This window comes from Oryx dammah, unplaced genomic scaffold (genome assembly GCF_014754425.2).
Source record: "Oryx dammah isolate SB20612 unplaced genomic scaffold, SCBI_Odam_1.1 HiC_scaffold_16, whole genome shotgun sequence".
NCBI lineage: Eukaryota > Metazoa > Chordata > Mammalia > Artiodactyla > Bovidae > Oryx > Oryx dammah.
Window position 1 is genome coordinate 48774926 of NW_024070200.1, and position 15838 is coordinate 48790763.

The 15838-nt window shown below is 49.9% G+C and overlaps 1 protein-coding gene across 1 annotated transcript; it reads left to right on the forward strand.

Moving 5' to 3' along the window:
* Positions 1-533: 533 nt before the first annotated feature.
* On the forward strand, positions 534-12331 carry LOC120875347 (myeloid-associated differentiation marker-like; the record flags this gene model as incomplete). Its single annotated transcript, XM_040257113.1, has 3 exons — positions 534-1469; positions 10150-10346; positions 12232-12331. Coding segments are annotated over 3 exons (1233 nt in total), but the record flags the coding sequence as incomplete, so codon positions are not given.
* Positions 12332-15838: the final 3507 nt, after the last annotated feature.

Genomic DNA, 15838 nt, shown 5'->3' on the forward strand with positions numbered 1-15838 from the left:
ATGATGTCACACTCACTGGGGTCTGAAAGCACCTTGTAATCAGATACATTAGTGTTTCTGCAACTGAACTTTTGAACATAAATTGTCTCATGTTTGTTCAGTTCAAAATTTGTTACCAAATGAATTTTTTCAAAATTCTTTTTTCAATTTTCATAGCCTTGAAGGGTTGGGATTGCAGATAAGGGCCAGCCTAACTTCTGTCTCCATAGATAAAGGTACCCAGCTCAGAGAGATAAAATATTCATGGTTTGAGGCCAGACCAAACATGGCTATAAGGTTTGGGATAAGACAAGTCTCCTGACAAGGCCAAGGCTGATGGGTGGGGAGAAACATTCTGGAGCGGCTGTGCTGTTACCTGAGTGTCTGAGCCATTGGTTCCAACTCCACAGATCCTGAGCCTCAGCCCTCACAGGGCCCTCAGCCTTTTCCAGGCGTCTTGACTCCAGAGCTGGATCTTTTTCTGGTGGGTGTCAGCAAAGACCACTGCCGTATCGATGACCTAGGCCTGCACCACCATCAGGAGCTCCACATGACCGTTCCCGGGCCTGGGCTCTCTGACCATCATCATGGGCTACTTTCTCCGCCTGCTGCAGCTGCTCTCCACCTGCGTGGCCTTCTCCCTGGTGGCTGGTGTGAGCACTTTGCAGGCGGCTGCAGGTAACTGGTCCATATTTGTCTGGTGCTTCTGCTTCGTCGTGACCCTCATCATCCTCATAGTCGAGTTGTGTCGGCTTCAGTCCCGCCTCCACCTCTCCTGGGACGGCTTTCTTATCACCAGTGCCTCCTGTGCCACCTTGTTATGCCTCTCAGGCTCCATCGTCTTTGCCACCGCCTGCATCCAGTTGCTACCTCACAGCCCCTTCGGCGACCACGCCATTGCGATCACTGTCTTTTCCAGCCTTGCATCTGTGGCTTATGCCACTGAAGTGGTCTGGACCTGCGCCCGTTCTGGAGAGTTCTCCTGCTCTGTGCTCACCTTGACAGGCCTGCTTCACAGGCTGGAGATCTTCGTGGCCTGTGTCATCTTCGCCTTCATCAGCAGCCCCCACCTGTACGTGCACCAGCCGGCCCTGGAGTGGTGCGTGGCTGTGTATTCCATCTGCTTCCTCCTGTCAGCCGTGACCCTCCTGCTGAACTGGTACAACTGGGACAACAGGCTGCCCGTCCCCGTCCCCCTTGTGCATTTGGGGCTGACCCTGCTCTCCACCCTCCTCTATGCCTCTGCTGTGGTCCTCTGGCCGCTCTACCAGTTCAATGGGGAGTTTGGCGGGCAGCCCCAGAGGTCCAGTGACATGAGCTGCCATGATAAACTCACCTCCTATATATGCACCTGGGACCAGCGACTGGCTGTGGCCATTCTGACTGCCGTCAACCTGCTGATTTATGTGGTTGACCTGGTGGACTTGGCCCGCCGCTTTTTTTTATCAGCTTCTGAGGCTCTGCACCAGGCCCCCCGATTCCCTCTTATTGTCAGTGGAGGCATCTTCACCAAGCTCAGTCGTCCTCTGATGTTCTCTTCCTGGCTCCCTCTCTCCCTCCTCACATCCTTTCCCACTCATCTTGCTCTTTCCTGTTCCCTCCCCTCCTTTTCTGTCTCCCTTCTGTCTCGTGTGGTTGCCCATAATTCTGTCTTGCCTCTTTCTTGTGTTGTTCCATCTTTTCTGCGTTTTCTGCTTTTTGCCCCTTTTCTGGTCATCCTTGGTTTTCTCGTCTCCTGTGTCCTGACCACCTCTCTCCATCTTCCTTCTTCTGATCCATCAGGACCTGAGACTCCTTCCTCCTCTGCCCACCACCCCCTCCTGCCTCCTAAGGTGCTGACTCCACAGCACACAGCCCTCTGTGCAACTGTTCACACCCTGGGCCTCTGGAGGCTCTGGTTGTCTGTCACCCTGGCTGTGTCTTAGTTGGTACAGATATGCAGAGTGGGGTGAGTGCAGGTAGCTAGGGATTGGATCCTGCTTTCCCAGTGGAGGGGGTTGTAGAGTATTATTGTTGTTCAGTCTCTCAGTTGTGTCCGACTCTTTGCGACCCCCATGGACTGCAGCACACCATGCTTCGTTGTCCTTCACCATCTCCCGGAGCTTGCTCAAATGTATGTCCATTAAGTCAGTGATGCCATCTAACCATCTCATCCTCTAACCCTTCTCCTCCTGCCTTCAATCTTTCCCATCATCAGGGTCTTTTCTAATAAGTCAGCTTCTTTTTAAGTGAAAACAAAACCTCTGGAGGTCAATAATTCCCAGTGGGTGGGAGTCTTGAAGCAGAGACCTTGGGTCCCTGGGCCCCATCTGGTGCTCAGCCCCACCTGAGATTGGCTGCAGAATTTTTGCAGGTTCACTAAACACCCACTGCCTAGAGGGCTTCTTAGAGGAAGTTGTGATGACTTCCATCCCAATTACTTTCTGGACATTGAAGTAGGGGTTGGTAGAGAACCCCAGGGTCTTGAAGACACCTGTCTGCAGTGTTGGTGAGGGGCAGCGATGTGGCCCTCCTGCCTCAGTGATCAAAACAGTAGGTCCTGCCTCTGCAGGGAGAAGGGTGTGGCCCCTGCAGCCTTAAAGGTGATGTTAGCCTGGATTTTTTTTTTTTTTTCCTGATCAGGAAGGCAAAAATTAGTGAATATCCCTATTCCTAAAGGGGAAGTTTCTTTTCATTCTTTTTCCCAGCAGGGTTACTTCAGAGGGTGGCAATTGCTTCTGCTGTAGTGAAAGGAATTGCATCCCTGACTGATGCACACAGAAGTATGATTCTATGTGTCAGTGGCTTTCTCTGCTGCTTCCTGCTTCTCTGGGATTCGTGAATAAGATGGTGTATATGAATGTATAAGTATGTATATCTTATTCCCAGGAGCTTCTGGTTCCCATCAACCCCCTGCTGTCAATCATGGAGAAAATCTCGCCCCTTCTCCACAATCACAATGTACTTTTTTAACCTCAATGTTAAGATAAAGGAAAACAAAACAAAACAATGCCTTCTCCCCTCCTCACCAATCAAGAGATCCTAATTAACCCAAATTTATCTAGAGCTCAGAAGAGGCCTAGCAGATTTCCCTTCTCACCCACCCAGCCCTGGGTGGGGTCCCTGGTGGGGTCCCTCCCACTGTCTTCCCACTCTCACCTGAGCTAGACCTTAGGGAGTGGACCATCCCTGGAAAACTAGTTTGAGCCTCACCCCAGTGCCCAATATCGCATCAGATAACTCTTAAAAGGCACCTGCCAGCTCCTTGATCTCTTTCTTTAGTAGTTTATGCCAGGGACTTCCCTGGTGGTCCGCTGGTTGAGACTCCTGGCTTCCCCTGCAGGGGGAGTGGGTTCTATACTTGGTCCAGGCACTAAGGTCCCACCTGCCATTCAGTGCAGGCAAAAACATTTTTTTTTAAAAAAAGCTGTGTGCCTGTGTGCATGCGCAGCGTGTTTGCCTGGGTATGAGCATGCGTGTCTGTGTGCAGGCTGGCATTGGCACCAGCTGCCCTTTGTGTAACTGTGGTGAGGAAGTCACCCCAAACCTTCTTCCTCTCCTGTTCTCAGCCGCAAAGCCTCAGAGCCCAGCACAGTAGCTTCACCAGGGCCAGAGGGGCCAGGCAAGCAGAGCTGTGGGGGAGGGGAGGGGAAGGACGCCCACTGCTGCCCCTCACTCCTGTACTGGGATGAAGTCATGTGATCTTCACCCAGTGGCAGGTGGGATGAATGGGGCGGGCTCCCAGGAGGTGGTCCCTATCGTGGGGAAGTCTTAAGAAGGACTAAAAATAATTCATATTTAAGGCAAGATGAAAAATTTTGGGATAAAATTGTTCTCTGTCCATTTGAGCCTCCTCCCTCCCCTCTAGAGTGCATTGTGCATCTGCAGTTTGTGTTAACCAACCTCTCTGCTCAGCCATAAAGGTGAATTTTCCTTCTTCTGGCCCCAGTCATATAACTCCTTAGAAGATTAACACAACTTATGACCTTATTAATGTCACAGCTGTATTATTTGTATTCTGCCTATTTTACAAGATTATTGTTTCTTGCATCATCAAATGTGTGATTGAGCCTCTGGTAAAAATTAACGTTGACTTGAAATGTTTGACCTGATGTATAGTCTATAAGATCCTTGATTGTAATAGTGTGACTCTAGATATGGGGAAAAGCAATAGGAAGGAACCATTTCCCGGAGCTGACACTCTTGTAAGACAGGTGGTCCAGAGGATTAAGGCTACTGTTACCAGGACTGGGTGAGTAATAGCACTTGAGCGACCAGGAATAGACATTCCTAGTGACCTGTGACAAAATGGCCATAAAATGCTTCCTAAATCCTAGTCAAAATTAAGATAAAAAGGGAGAGGACTGTGAAATAAAAAATGTCACCCACTGTTCAGTTCTACAAGAATCAAGTAATTAGCCACCATAGTCCCTGGCCTACAATCTACCCTGGAAGGAATTTAGGTCGAACATCAGGATGAGACACTGTGATCTATAAAACTGGACCTCAGATAGCAAGAGTTTTTCAAGAGAAATTTTTATGAACACAGTTTCTTGCATCTTCCCATACTTAGAAAAGCACTAAAACTGTTAACTAAGGGATCTATTCCTCATGATGAGCAGTTACATTCTACCAAAACTATGTGCTTGGTTGCACGTATCCCTTCCCTGAAGTCACATACATGCTGGCCTCTTCCCTTACCTCTTCAGAACAGTTTCATAGCTTCCAGAAAGATTGTTGTTCGGGTCATATTCCTCGTTGTTGCTGTTTAGTCACTCAGTTGTATCCAACTTTTTCGACCCCATGAACTGTGGCCCGCCAAGTTCCTCTGTACATGGGATTTTCCAGGCAAGAATACTGGGGTGGGTTGCCATTTCCTTCTCCAGGGGATCTTCCTGACTCCAGGACTGAACCCGCACCTCCTGCATTGGCAGGTGGATTCTTTACCACTGAGCTCAAATAAAAAACTCCATTTCTTTCTTAGATTGACTAATGATTCATTTTTCATCAAGAAAAGCAAGCATGCATAGACCTCCCCAGGCTTCCCTGACTTCAAACTGAAGTCAGGAATCCCAGAGTAAGAGAGAGGGGGCAGATCTGGGGTCCACGTCTGGGTTCACAGTCATATGTCATCCTGCCTCCGGTCCAGTGGCCCAGCTTCTGGCTGTGGTCTGGTCCCCTTAGGGATGAACCATGAGGAGTATGGAGAGCAGAACCCAAGAAATCTGGTTTCTAGTTCTAGTTCTACCACCATATAACAGATGAGTCTTGTCCATGATCTGAGTTTCTGGTGAGGTGATGGGGGTTGAAAATAGGGTGGTTTCCTCACTCACCACTTTCTCTAACCAGAGCAGCCTGGTGACAGTCAAGGTCCGACTCAAGATCTTGCTTGAAAATAAGATTGGAAAGATTGGAAACAACTCACATGGTCATGTTGAAGATGCTGGTTAATAAACCAAGGTGTAGACAGAAGAGGGAATACTATACAGCTGGAAAAAACGAGGATGCTCTCAAAATAATGATAAAGAAAAATGTCCAGGATACCCTAAGTAAAAATAGTAACATACAGAAAATGCATTGTATCCTTTTTTAATGTAAAGAGAGTGGGAGAAATAGAAAAGAAATCTGTATGGACTTGCTCTGTATCTTGGAGCACTGGAAGGGCTCCCATGAGTGCAATGGAGCAGTCGCTACCTGGCACCGAAGAGAGAGGGCAGCGGAGGGGAGAGGGCGTGGAGCACACGTGGAAGCGAGGTTTCTCAATATGGGGCTTTTTAGAGCATTTTGATTTTGAAACATGTAAGTAAATTACCTTTAAGAAAACAAAATTTCAGTTTGAAAAATAGATCAAGTGGAGAAGGGTCAGAGGAGGGATGGCTGGCAAATGGTGTCCATGTTCCCTGCAGCCTTGATGGACAGGCTGGGGGAGGAGCTGAGAGATGCCTGCATGGACCTGTCTCCAAAGGCAGAGGGGAGGGAGGTGTCTGGGGAGGGGGAGCTGTGGCCCCAGGGGTCTGGGGAGGGGGAGCTGTGGAGGGGGAGTCTGGGGAGGGGGAGCTGTGGCCCCAGAGCCCACCTGTTGGATCCCCAGGGCCTCCCCCAGCCCTTTAGCAGAAACAGTTGAAGCTCTCTGGTGCCCTAGCCTCAGGCCCTTCTCTTGCTCCTTGCCTGGCCTGGGCTCCTGTTTCCCAGGACAGCGGCCCTACCCTTGCTCCTCTGGCCTCCTCCGGCCTCCTCCATGCAGGGTTTTCCAGCTGACACTCCCTCAGACTGTGGTCTGAGCCCCATCCAGAACAGAGCCCATGGCACAGATGTTCCCATTCTCTGGCTCTGACCAGGTTCTTGGAAAAATCACAGAGTCAGCGTTTCTCAATTCTCCTATGAGTAGAGAGAAGAGGGACCCCTCTCTCCTGCAGTCTCAGGCACCTGGCTGTCCACCCTGGTTGGGGGCGGCAGTACTGGCTGCCAATGCATGTGACCCTTGTCTGTGTGGCTGTCTCCTCTCAAAGGTCCCCGTAGAGAGGCTGGTGGGTGGAAAGAGGATAGTTATGTTCCATTAGCCCCTGCCTAGAGTCTCCACACTTTCTCTGGCATTTTCTGGCTGGCTTTTCTATAGAAAGTGGTCTGGTTGTTACAGAACCTTTGATGGGTCCAGCCAGAACAGGACACACAAGAGCCAGGAGATGATTCCTAGACCTGAGAAAAGTGTGAAGAGGCTCTGCATTTCCTGAGGTTCTATTACCTGCTGAGCTTTGCAGGGAGACAGACCTGTATTCAAATCCAGGCTCTGTCAGGGAGTAACTGTGACTTTGTTTAAATTATATAATGTACTCTCTGAGCCTTAATTTCATCATCTATAAAATGGGGATGACCATAATAATCTCCCTGAAAAAGAGGAGAGTGAAAAAGTTGGCTTAAAGCTCAACATTCAGAAAACTAAGATCATGGCATCTGGTCCCATCACTTCATGGCAAATAGATGGGGAAACAGTGGAAACAGTGGCTGATTTTATTTTTTTGGGCTCGAAAATCACTGCAGATGGTGATTGCAGCCATAAAATTAAAAGACGCTTACTCCTTGGAAGAAAAGTTATGACCAACCTAGATAGCACATTCAAAAGCAGAGACATTACATTGCCAACAAACGTCCATCTAGTCAAGGCTATGGTTTTTCCAGTGGTCATGTATGGATGTGAGAGTTGGACTGTGAAGAAAGCTGAGCGCTGAAGAATTGATGCTTTTGAAGTGTGGTGTTGGAGAAGACTCTTGAGAGTCCCTTGGACTGCAAGGAGATTCAACCAGTCCGTTCTGAAGGAGATCAGTCCTGGGTGTTCTTTGGAAGGAATGATGCTAAAGCTGAAACTCCAGTAGTTTGGCCACCTCGTGCGAAGACTTGACTCATTGGAAAAGACTTTGATGCTGGGAGGGATTGAGGGCAGGAGGAGAAGAGGACGACCGAGGATGAGATGGTTGGATGGCATCACTGACTCGATGGACATGAGTTTGAGTGAACTCTGGGAATTGGTGATGGACAGGGAGGCCTGGCATGCTGCAATTCATGGGGTCACAGAGTCAGAAATGACTGAGCGACTGAACTGAACTGAACTGAAGATAAAATGAATAAATGTAACAAGTCACCAAATCAGATGGTTAGTATGAAAAAATATTGGTTACTCTCTTCCTCTGGGAATAAATTGCAAGGTGAATGCCAAGCAGAATTTAAGATCCTAAACCCCCTTGACTGGGTTCAAATCCCTGCTCTGCTACTTAAACCTGTGTGACCTTGACCAGTTGACCTTTCTGAGCCTGTGAAAATGGGGACAGTGAGGACATAGTTCATTGGCTGCTGGGAGGAACAAATGAATCAGAGCAGAGCTTGACCTGCAGTGAGCATGACACGTGTGACCTCTTGTAACTGTTGTGACCACAGCAGTCCCACTGCAGCCCAAGGCCTCGGGGCCCCTTTCTCAGCCGACAGAACCTATGAGCTGTAACCTGAGGTCTTTTCTGGAGCCAGGCTGGGAGGGTGAGGATTCATCACAGTTGGTCTTTTCAGGGTCTGCATCTAACCAAGGGTGGGGAGGTGGGGTGGGGAGCTCAATTCAAGCCCATGCTCTCACCTCCACTCCAACCAGCGTCTGTTTCCATAAATCCCCCCAGTGTTTTGTCTGGAGGGAGAGTAAGCTTCCTCTGGCCACAAAGCTCTCCAGAACAATCCATCTGGACAATGAGGCTGCTCATGGGGTGGGGGTCCCTCAAGGCTCCTCCGCTCCCTACATCGACCCCAACAAGCCTTAGGGCCAATGACACGCTCTTAGCACGACTGCCAAGGGAAGTCACTCCCCTGGTCCCAGCTGCAGCCCGCCTGCCCCTCGGGCTCCTGGCTGCCCACTGCTGCCCACTTCTGCCCACAGCGTGCCATCCCTCAGGCCACCAGGTGACCTCAGTAGTCCAAGTCCATGCTGAGCCGGGGCCAGCTGCCCGTCAGCCCAGACCACTGCCCCCAGTTACACTCTTGTTACTAGTCTGGGACCACTCCTTATGCAAATCCCTTAAAACAAAAAGAGCTTGTTCTTTCTGGTGCTTTGGGCAGAAGGAAGCACTACCAGAATATTCTATTCCTTGAACCTGTCAGAGTCCAACACAGTCTGAGATCCTTCCATCATCTCTTATTCTCTGCCCCCCTCCCATAGGGCCCTGATACCCCAGCTTTCTCCTCCACCCACCCCAAACTCAGTTAAAGCTTTGTTCTAATGTAAACCAGACTTGCTCAAATATAGGCACATAAACACATCATTTTCTTTATCTTTAAGCAAATAGGGCAGCACAAGCACCAGTCCTTTCGCAGGAAGTCATAACTTTGTATTGAAACATGACTGACATGCTACGGGTAGATTATTATGGCTCTGTTTGGATGGATGGATCACAGGTGAGTCTTTCTTCAAGGCTGCCTTTCACCAGGCCCCCCTCTGTGCCCAGCCCCTGACATCATTGTCTCTGACCCTCACACTAACCTGGAAGGGTTATTATTATCCCTTGTCTACACATCAGGAACCAGAAACTCAGCGGGGCTAGAGCCCAGGACCTCCCAGCCCGGGAAGCACTGAGCGGGCCTGGCCTCCAGCCTCTGCCAGCCAGGTCCTGCCCTTCCTGCGGCTGCACCTCGGGCCAGGCTCCTGTGGCTTCCAAACAGCAGGGGAGCCTCAGCCTGGTCGCTGTCTTCCAGCCTTTCCTTCCCTTAGAGGACAGATGCTAACTCACATAGAGAGGATTCTTATTGCAAATCCACCCCTCGTTCCATAGACTCCAGTGAGTCCCGGTGCAGTTAGACCGAACCACTAGGTCCTACCAGCTTTCCTGCAGCCTGAGCTCTTCCTCCAGATGGTGGGTCCTGGGTGGGGGTCCGTCAGGCAGAATAATTCCAGCCTCCACTGAGGACCCCGCGGGGGGCAGAGCTGCGACTGACTGGCAGGGCAGAATCTGCACCCTTCTCCCTCTGTTCCAGCCCCAAATCTCAGGGGATGGGAATCCTGGCTCCTCTCCTTTCAAGGAAGCCTGATCCTTTGGAAGGAACTTGGGCTGGGAGTCAGGGAACCTGGGGTCACCTTCCAGGCCAGGCTGCACCACTGCTCTGGCTGCCCTAAGCCTCAGCTCACGGGTAAGTGAGGGCATCTAGAGGGTCCTGGAGCTTTCCTCGATTCACATGAAAGACCCAGCCCCTCACATCTCCTGCCAGAGTGATTCTCAGGCTGATTCCACCTGCAAGTCAGCCTTGGAGAGAGATGGTCCAAGGGCTCTACCTGGTGGCCACTCACAGCCAGACAGGCAGCCCCATACAGCAGTTTCCAAGGTTCATATAAATCATAACTGAGGTCAGGACCCTGACCCTGGGAGGAGTGCAGGAGAGAACCCTGAGAATTCAGTCTGCTCGCCCTCTCACACCTGGTTCCTGGGTGTCAGTGGTGGTAATGGGAACCACTGTCTTTGTAAAACTGTCTGAGAAGGACTGGGTTTGCTGTCAGATGGGACTAGATTTCAATCCCTCGAGTTCTTAACTCAACCCTGTAGTGGGCTGCTTAGGACTCGTCCTACAGGGCTGTGTCCTCTCTCTGCGTGAATAGGCAGCCAGGGTAGATGGCGGGGTGAGGCTGGACCAGTGAGAAGAGTCCCCCTGGTGGTGCTCAGCCCTTAGGCCAATGGCTCATCCGTGGCTGCACATCTCAATGGCTTGATGTGGGCAGTGCTTCTCAAAGTGTGGTCCCTGGACCAGCAGCAAGGCATCAACAGGAAATTTTGGGGAATGCAGATTCCTAGGTTCCCCCACCACGACCTGCTGAATCAGAAACTGGATGGGCCCAGCAGCCCCCAGGTGATGCTGAACCTGGTGCAGTGAGAGAATGCTGTGCTCACGTACCAGGGGATGCTGAGAAGACACCTTAGGAGATTTGAATGTCATTCACATCGGAATCACCTCTGGAGGTCAAAACACTAACCAGTGCCTGCCACACCCCCACTCCCCCACCCCAGTGACCCTTGACCTTGTAGCAGAGGGCAGTGGCTCTCTTAGACTGGCCTGTGGTCTACAGAATAGTCATCAGTTATTGTCACTTGGTGGCTGCTCGAGCCATGACAGGCATGGTGCTGTGGGCTCTGTATGGATCATCTCACAAGAACCCTGTGAGTCGTTAGATTCTCTTGCTTCACAAATGGAGAAACTGAGGCACAGAGAAGTTGAGTAACTCAGCTTAGGTTACACAGCTACTAAATGGCAGGATTCCAAACTGGTTACCTCAGACTCCAGAGTCCACCACCTTTTCTTCCTCATTTTACAAATGAGAGGGATGAGGTGCTGAAGGTCACCAGGGGGCACCCATCACTCCTCCTGCACCTTTGCCTGAAAGCTCCCCAGTGCTGGGACACCAATATCAAGATGGGCTGAATCGACCTCTGAGCTGGGGGTCGCCTCCGGGAAATAATGCCTCCCTCCTGGGCATAGACACAGCTGGAAAAGGGAGGGGGAGCCAGGGGCATTAATGAAGTCACTAGGACTACTCCTGGACCCACAGGATTCAAGATGTTAAGGAAATTGACACTCACCCCCATCCCAGCTCAACTGTTCATTGCCCTCTCAGTGCTGGGCAGTGTCCACTGATACCCAGCTCAGAGAGAAGAAATAAAAAGAAAAGAGGAGGAGCTGGAGGAGTAGAGAGAATATGTGGTGGTGGTTTAGTTGCTAAGTCATATTCTACTCTTGCAACCCCATGGACTGGGGCCTGCCAGGCTCCTCTGTCCATGGTATTCTCCAGGTAAAAATACTGGAGTGGGTTGCCATTTCCTTCTCCAGAGGATCTTCCTAGGCTGGGAATCAAACCCAGGTCTCCTGCCTTGAAGGCAGATTCTTTACCAACTGTGCTACAAGGGAAGTTGAGAGCATATGAAGCCATTTTAATGCTAAAAACACACTTTTCAAAAGCAAGAGAGTTGCTGTCCTGAAAAGACAAAGGCCTCAAGTCCTTGGGGAGGTGCTGCACTTCACCAGGCAGGCAGCCCTCACTGCTACTGAATTCTCCTGGAGATCCAGTAGAGCTCCATGGTTGCTCTGGCATCTTCCACTGAGTTGTCCTGTAGACACAGGACTGAGAAGGGACAGGGGACTAAATCCAGGCCCATGCGACCCAGGCCTTCCCTGCTCACATCCTGAGTCCAGGGCTGAAGTGGGTCAGGGGTGAGTCTCCCAGAAGCAGGCCAGGCTTCACCCATGAGCCCCGGGCCCTAGCAGGGCCAGGCAAGGAATCCAGGTGCTGAGGCCAGGTGTGCCCTCCAGGGGCTCCCATCTGCTGGGTAGGAGCGGGGTGCTGCAGACTTGGCCTCAGACCCGAGGGGCTGGATTAGGTCTCAAAGGAGCCCAGGGGCTAGGCAGTGGGGACAGAGATGCTTCTAGAGTGCTCCTTGCTCAGTACATTGAGAACAGGACTCTTCAGTGAATCCAGGAGCTGATACTTTGTCCTGGGTCCCTGGTGCCACACGCTCTGCATAGGGACCTCTGGTATTTGGGAGATACACAAACTCAGGTCCATCCCCTGCCTCCTGCACATTCTGGCTTCCCAGACAAGCCCCCCGACTCCTCAGACTGGGGCTTGAGCTCTCCCCTCCCCAGGCCCCCTTCTTCACTAAGAGACACCTGCGTCCTCCATTCAGATCTGGTGTCCTGTCTGCCCTGCCCTCCATCTCTGCTCAGGACACCTGCCCTCCCCTCTGTGGACACTCCCCACAGATGTGCTAATGGTCAGGTCATGGGCCTCCTCCTCTTCAACCAAGAGTTTCTCAAGGATGAACCGGATCTTGTTTACCTGGATCCTCAGCCTCTGATCTAGAGCAGATGATTCATAAACATCCACTGAACTGGATGGGCTTACATGTGGCTATAACTCCTAATGTCCAGCCTGCCTCCCTGGGCCCTTCCATCCAAATGAGCTCCCAGCCACCAGCACACACTTGCCTCCACTTGGGGCTTTGAGGGGCCTGCTCATCCAATGACTCTGAGCTCAAGATCCCTCCCTCTCTTTTTGGAATGTCCCTCATTGCATACTGCATCTTTCCTACCTGGGGGGAAATCCCAGAGGCTTCTCTGTGAGTAAATGTTAGTTCCCTGGTTACATCTCATCAGTACTTTCCCATTGAGTCCCAGATACTCTATGTGGTGCCCAAGGCTGTGAATGCCTGTCCCTGCCAGATTCTGCACCGCCCCCAACCCCCGCGTCTCTCTATATTTCTCCCCCATAAACATTGCTCAGACCGCCTGCATCTGACAGGATCCAGACTGTGTGCTGTTTATGAGAATCTAACACCCCACTCCAGTACTCTTGCCTGGAAAATCCCATGGACGGAGGAGCCTGGTGAGCTGTAGTCCATGGGGTCGCTGGGAGTCGGATACGACTGAGCGACTTCACTTTCACTTTTCACTTTCATGCATTGGAGAAGGAAATGGCAACCCACTCCAGTGTTCTTGCCTGGAGAATCCCAGGGATGGGGGAGCCTGGTGGGCTGCCGTCTCTGGGGTCGCACAGAGTCGGACACGACTGAAGTGACTTAGCAGCAGCAGCAATGCCCGATTATCTGAAGTGGAGCTGAGGGAGTGATGCTAACACTGGCGAGTGGCTGTCACCGCCTCCCATCACCCCCAGCGGCACTGTCTATTTGTAAGAAAACAAGCTCAGGACTCCCACTGCTTCTGCATTATGCTGAGTTGTATAATTATTTCTTTATGTATCACAATGCAATAATTATAGAAAGAAAGTGCACAATAAACACAATGTACTTCAATCATCCCGAAACCACCGCCTTCCCTCCTGTATGTGGAAAAACCATCTTCCACATAACAGGTCGCTGGTGCCAAAAAGTTTAGGGACCGATGCTCCAGAGGACTCGCTTGTCTATCTGGGGACTTCTGGCATTTGAGAGATCCACAAGGGAGCCCTGAGTATGGGCCCAGGACTCTGCTCACCCACACGTGAGGGAAAGGTGGTGCAGGAATCACCTGACTTACTCCTCCAAGGCCACTTTCTGCCCTGAGCTCTGTGGATCCACTGATGTCCTGGTTTTAGGAGGTCTATAGAGCCCTGATAGTGAGTGCAACATTTCCGGGGTATGTGCATGCATATTTCTGGGATAGTCATATTCTCAAAGAGATTTTTGTGTCAGAAAAGGCTAAGAGTTTCCAAGGGGCTCTCTCATACCTTCTGAAGAAGTAGAGTCTCCTAATATTGCTGAACCAAACCGAGTAAGTGAGGAAGCGTGGATCTGAGAATCTCTCTGTGTTTTCCATCTGGAATAGTGCCTCGCCTTGGCATCAGGAGAAGCTCATTCAGAAAAACCTTGCAGCCTCTCTCAGCATTTAATTTCCCCAGATTGTCTCCTTCTCAAACCACAGCATCATAGCATCCCTGAGTGGAGAGACCACTTTAGGATTTCAGTTCAGCTCTCTATCTTATAACCCAGCCCTGATCTCATCACTTTATTCATAGTAATGCTTCTTAAGGCCCACTTGATTTCATGCTCCAGCATTTCCAGCTCTAGGTGAGTGACCACACCATCATGTCTATCTGTGTCATTAAGGCCTTTTTTCGTATAGTTCTTCTGTGTATTCTTGCCACCTCTTCTTAATCTCTTCGGCTTATCTTAGGTCTTACCATTTCTGTCTGTTATTGTGCCCATCCTTGCATGAAATGCTCCCTTGATTTCCAGTTTTCTTGAAAGAAATCTCTAGTCTTTGCATTCCATTGTTTTCCTCTGTTTCTTCACATTGTGCATTTAAGAAGACCTTTTTATTGCTCCTTGTTATTCCCTGGAACTCTGCATTCAGTTGGGTGTATCTTTTCCTTTCTCCTTTGGCTTTTGCTTCTCTTCTTTCCTCAGCTCTTTGTAAAGTCTCCTCAGACAACCACTTTGCCTTCTTGCATTTCTTTTTCTTTGGGATGATTTTGGTCACTGCCCCCTGTACAGTGTTATGCACTTCCATGCATAGTTCTTCAGGCACTCTGTCTATCAGGTCTAATCCCTTGAATCCATTCATCACCTGCACTATATAATCATAAGGGATTTGATTTAGGTCATACCCAAATGGCCTCATGGTTTCCCCTACTTTTCTTCAATCTGAGCCTGAATTTTCCAATAAGGAGCTGATGATCTGAGCCCCAGTCAGCTCCAGGTCTTGTTTGCATAGAGCTTCTCTGTCTTCAGCTGCAAAGAACATAATCAATCTGATTTCAGTATTGACCATTTGGTGATGTTCATATGTAGAATCATCTCTTGTGTTGTTGGAAAATGGTGTTTGCTATGACCAGCGTATTTTCTTGACAAAACTGTTAGCTTTTGCCTGCTTCATTTTGTACTCCAAGGCCAAAATGCCTCGGCCTCTTGTCCTGGGTGTCTCTTGACTTCCTAGTTTTACATTCCAATCCTCTATGATGAAAAGCCTTCTTCTTTTGGTGTTAGTTCTAGAAGGTGTTGTATGTCTTCATGGAACTCGTCAACTTCAATTTCTTCAGTATCAAGGCCTGGGGCATAGACTTGGATTACTGTGATGTTGAATGGCTTGCCTTGGAAAATATCATTCTGTTGTTTTTGAGATTGCACCCAAGTACTGCATTTTGGACTCTTCTGTAAGATAAACTAAAACATCTTAAGAATTTTGGTCGATTTTTAATTGTGTTGTCTATTATTAGGTTGTAGAATTTCTGTCTATTTTCTAGATACTAGAGATGAATAACACAATTTTTGTCATATTTTTAAAAAAGTTTCAGGAAATGCTTGCCTACCTCCTACTCAAGAGCATGGTGATCACATCAATCCCAGGACCCCTTGCCATATCCTGTGTCCCCCAGTGTCTGAGACTCACAGGGGAGGATCCACTGATCTAGAGAAGGGGGGTCAGTCCAAACACCCACAGGAGCCAGGAGGGAAGGAAATAAGTAAAGGGGATGGAGAGGACTAGGGCCCTTGGAAAGGACCAGCTGCCCCTGTTGGGGTTGGTAGAAAAGCAAGATGCTATGTGCATGACATGGTCTCATGTTTAAAAAACAGGAAAGAAAAAAGATACAGATATGCTTTACGAATATGTGTGCATGTCTGTACACACATGTCTACATATGACGTTGGAGCATGTGAAAGGCGTTGAAGGCTCTAATGTTGAGGACGTGGGTGCTCCCTGGATGGAGGCATGGATGCTCCTGTGAGCAGGCAGGCAGCCTGGCCATGCCCAAGAGGGAAAACTGGGACATGTGAGGTCATCATTTGTTGTTCAGTCGCTCAGTCATGTCCAACTCTTTGTGACCCCATGGACTGTAGCACGCCAGGCTTCCCGGTCCTTCACTATCTCCTGG